General features: G+C 33.6%; 1 protein-coding gene across 1 annotated transcript; it reads left to right on the plus strand.

The window, feature by feature from the left end:
- Nucleotides 1-1,037: 1,037 nt before the first annotated feature.
- Nucleotides 1,038-2,700, plus strand: LOC133334795 (putative cyclin-dependent serine/threonine-protein kinase DDB_G0272797/DDB_G0274007). Its single transcript, XM_061543114.1, has 2 exons — nt 1,038-1,724; nt 2,677-2,700. The coding sequence occupies exons 1-2, from the start codon at nt 1,038-1,040 to the stop codon at nt 2,698-2,700; spliced, it is 711 nt and encodes a 236-aa protein (XP_061399098.1).
- The last annotated feature ends 1,064 nt before the right edge of the window (nt 2,701-3,764 follow it).

Below are 3,764 nucleotides of genomic sequence, written 5' to 3' on the forward strand. Positions count from 1 at the left end.
GTATATTTCCCGTAAGCTTATGCGTGTTCCCCCTTTCCCTATCCACTTGTTTTCTTTTTTGTCTTCCCAATGGTGTCCATCACCCAGGCCAAATTTATTACTTTACATAAATTACATTATTTTAATTGCTATACATAAATGACCTTGATGACCCTGAAAGTTTATTGGCCCCTGAAATCAATACCGCTTGTGTCCCATATTTGTTCTTCCCCCCTTTCTTCAGTATTTTTTTTGAAAGCTTATATGTGTCCCCCTCCTTCCCTATTCACTTGTTTTCGTGATGTTGTTGTTGTTTCCAATATGAATCCACTGCTTGTAGCTTGTTAGAATTTACAAGATGTAATGTCTGTCCATTGAGCCAATGTGAATCTTAAGTCTCTTATCAGCAAGTGTTTGTTGCTATGATTGGAGAGGCGCCCATCGGTCTATAGATTCTACCAAGACCATACGTCTGTCCCACCATTGATTATACGTCATATTATTATGTTTTCTAATATTTTATGTATCTCTAAATCAATTGTCCCCATAGTTTAAATTTTACATAGTTACCTACATCTAGTTAGTACTTTACTTCTTCTGCTTGAGAAAGCAACCTTTGCGGTATCAATATCTTGCGGTATCAATATCTTACAGTATCAAAATCTTGCGGTATCAATATATTGCGGCATCAATATCTTGTGACATCAATATCTTGCGATATCAATATCTCGCGAAAACTTATTGTGAAAAACTTATTGTTCTGAAAAAAACATATTATTGTGAAAAAAACTTATTATTGTGATTTTTTTTTCAATATCTTGCGACATCAATATATTGCGATATCAATATCTCGCGAAAACTTATTGTTCTGAAAAAACCTAATTATTGTGAAAAAACTTATTATTGTGATTTGTTTGTATTAAATTTATCAATCAAAAATGGCAAAATTCGTATGCAATTTCTGCTTAAAAGAATTTAATTTTAATTCAGCTCTAAAACAACACATTAAATATCATGAAATTTGCAATAGAATGTTTTTACATTCTCAAGCATTAAAAATGCACTATAATATAAATCACCCTGAATATTTGCGAGAACAACAAGAAAGAGAATATAACCGACAGCATCAATTACCTCAACCACAAGGAATATGGCAACCTGCTACGGAGTATCCACATTCATCATCCAAATTATGGTATCAACAACAGCAACATCAAGAATACATGCAGCAACATAATATGCAACAACATACACGTCAGCCATATGAGCAACAACAACAATTACCTCCACCACAAGGAATATGGCAACCTGTTATGGAGTATCCACATTCATCGTCATGGTATCAACAACAACATACAACTCAGCAACATCAAGGATATCTGCAACAAAATAATGTGCAACAATATACATCTCAGCAATATGAGCACCAACAACAATTACGTCCACTACAAGGAATATGGCAACCCGCTATGGTGTATCCACATTCATCGTTATGGTATCAACAACAACAACATACAGCTCAGCAACATCAAAGATACACACAACAATATAATGTACAGCAACAGCGACAACATACACCTCAACAACTAAATAATATACAACAACAACATACACCTCAGCAGTATAAAGGATATTTGCAGCAATATACACCACATCAATTAAATCAACATGTTCCTTCAGGAGGAGAGCAGCAAGAAGTAACTGAAAATGAAACCATGAAATTATGCGAATACTGTAAAGTCAACGTATTAACCAAAAGGTGCTGCTGGAGGAATCATAAATGAGGACATGTCTCTAATAAGGAGTGGATTTAGGAATAGAATCCAAACATTCCAATATAAAATGAAAGGAGACACATTTGAAGACACGTTGAAGAAGTATTCGCAAATGCAACAACAGTTCTGGTAGAACAGCTTGAGGATGCCTTAATCCGACATAACTTCATAAAATTCTATTTAGAGCTTGATGGTGATTACGTCAAACTATCTGAAGAAAATGTTAAAACAATAACAATTTTCCATAACACGAAAATGACTGAACTCTCACGAGGCTACGAAATAGATAAAATTTTATAGGAACATTTTGATTACATTAAAACCAAAATGTCAGAGTTCCAAGAAGGTGATTCTGGTTGGGCTATTTTAAATATTACTAGTTTGAAAATCCATATTAATAAATGTGCTCCAATGCAAGGATCGCAATATATACCAACTCCATATGAGCTGAAAGGTAGACAGGCATGCATAAACATTATAAATAATGATATATATTGCTTCAAGTGGTGTATGATAGCTGCTTTACAAACAACATTACCACAACATCCTGCGAGAACTTCATCATATAATATTAGTGATATTAGTTCACAAAATATTTCTTTAAGGAATGGAATTGTCTTGAATTTTGAAGGGAAACAATTCCCCATGGAGGTTAAAAGTATTAAGTTACTTGAAGAAAAAAATCCATATATTAGCGTTAATGTTTTTGGATTTGATTATTCTTCAAAATCGGTTATTGGACCGTATTATATAACTAAAACGGAAAAAGCTATACATGTAAACTTGATGTTGCTGGAGAATTGAGATAGAATACACTATATCCTTGTGAAGTCTTTATCAAGGTAAATAATATATATATATATATATATATTTAATTTAAAGATTTATTATAATTTTAATTTTAATATATTTCTTTATATAGATTGATCCGATCTCAACTTACTAAATATTGCAAGCAACTATATGCTTGTAACCAGTGCCTGTATTATACAAGTCAGATGGACTTGTCGGAGAACCACAAGAAATGGAGAGGTCGAATTATAGCCAGAATGCCGGATGCGGGTAATTCTTTTATATTATTTAAAAATTAAACAAGTGAAAAAGCATTAAGTTCGGCCGGGCGAACTTTGTATACCCTCCACCATAGATATACTGACAGGTACTAGAAATGAAAATAAAGGAAACATACCAAAAAGTGGACCTATACCGACATGTCTAAAATCGGATTATGTAAACCATAATACAAATTTCAAAAATTTTTAATTGATAATTCAAATTCGAAGATGGGGAATATCGGTCCACTCCTTCTGAAACCTCCACAGAGGCTAGGTCTAAATGCGACTATAGTTTATTATCGAACCTTACGTTCTAATTTTTTACATCGCTATCCTCTGCAGGTGAAATGATTACACTAGAGTCTTAGAACCAAACTCAAAACGCGGAACATATCAGATAACTATATTAATATAAAAAAGGGGGTTATATGGGGACTACCCCAAAAAGGGGGCGAATATTAATAATTTTTGGTAGAGAGATTTGGTACCTATTAAGAACTCAAAATACTAAATTACAGCTAATTCGGCGGAAAAATACGATCAAAACCCCCAAAATTCTAAAAATTGGGAGGTACCATTATATAGGGGCTACCAGAAAAAGTGGACCTATATTTATAATTTTTTGTGGAGACTTTAAGGACCCAATAAGAACCCAATGTAGCAAAGTTCAGCGAAAAACGTGCTCAAGAACCCCAAAATACCGAAAATTGGGGGGTACCCTTATATGGGGGCTACCCGAAAAAATTGACCTATATACATAATTTTTTTTTAGAGAGGTTTGGTACCTATTAAGAACTCAAAACACTAAATTACAGCCAATTCGGCGGAAAAATACGACCAAAACCCCCAAAATACTGAAAATTAGGAGGTTCCGTTATATGGGGGCTACCAGAAAATATGGACCTATACTTATAATTTTTTGTGGAGACATTTAGTATCCAATAAGAACCCAATG

The sequence above is a fragment of the Musca vetustissima genome, unplaced genomic scaffold (genome assembly GCF_032173495.1).
Source record: "Musca vetustissima isolate MV318-11 ecotype Yass unplaced genomic scaffold, APGP_CSIRO_Mvet_v1 utg35727, whole genome shotgun sequence".
Classification (NCBI taxonomy): domain Eukaryota; kingdom Metazoa; phylum Arthropoda; class Insecta; order Diptera; family Muscidae; genus Musca; species Musca vetustissima.

What these genes read in the sequence shown, in the direction of transcription:
- LOC133334795 (XM_061543114.1), top strand. Translation starts at nt 1,038, where the DNA reads ATGCACTATAATATAAATCACCCTGAATATTTGCGAGAACAACAAGAA. An exon ending in GCGAATACTGTAAAGTCAAC is followed by an intron (nt 1,725 to 2,676) that starts GTATTAACCAAA and finishes TTCTTTATATAG; the next exon opens with ATTGATCCGATCTCAACTTA.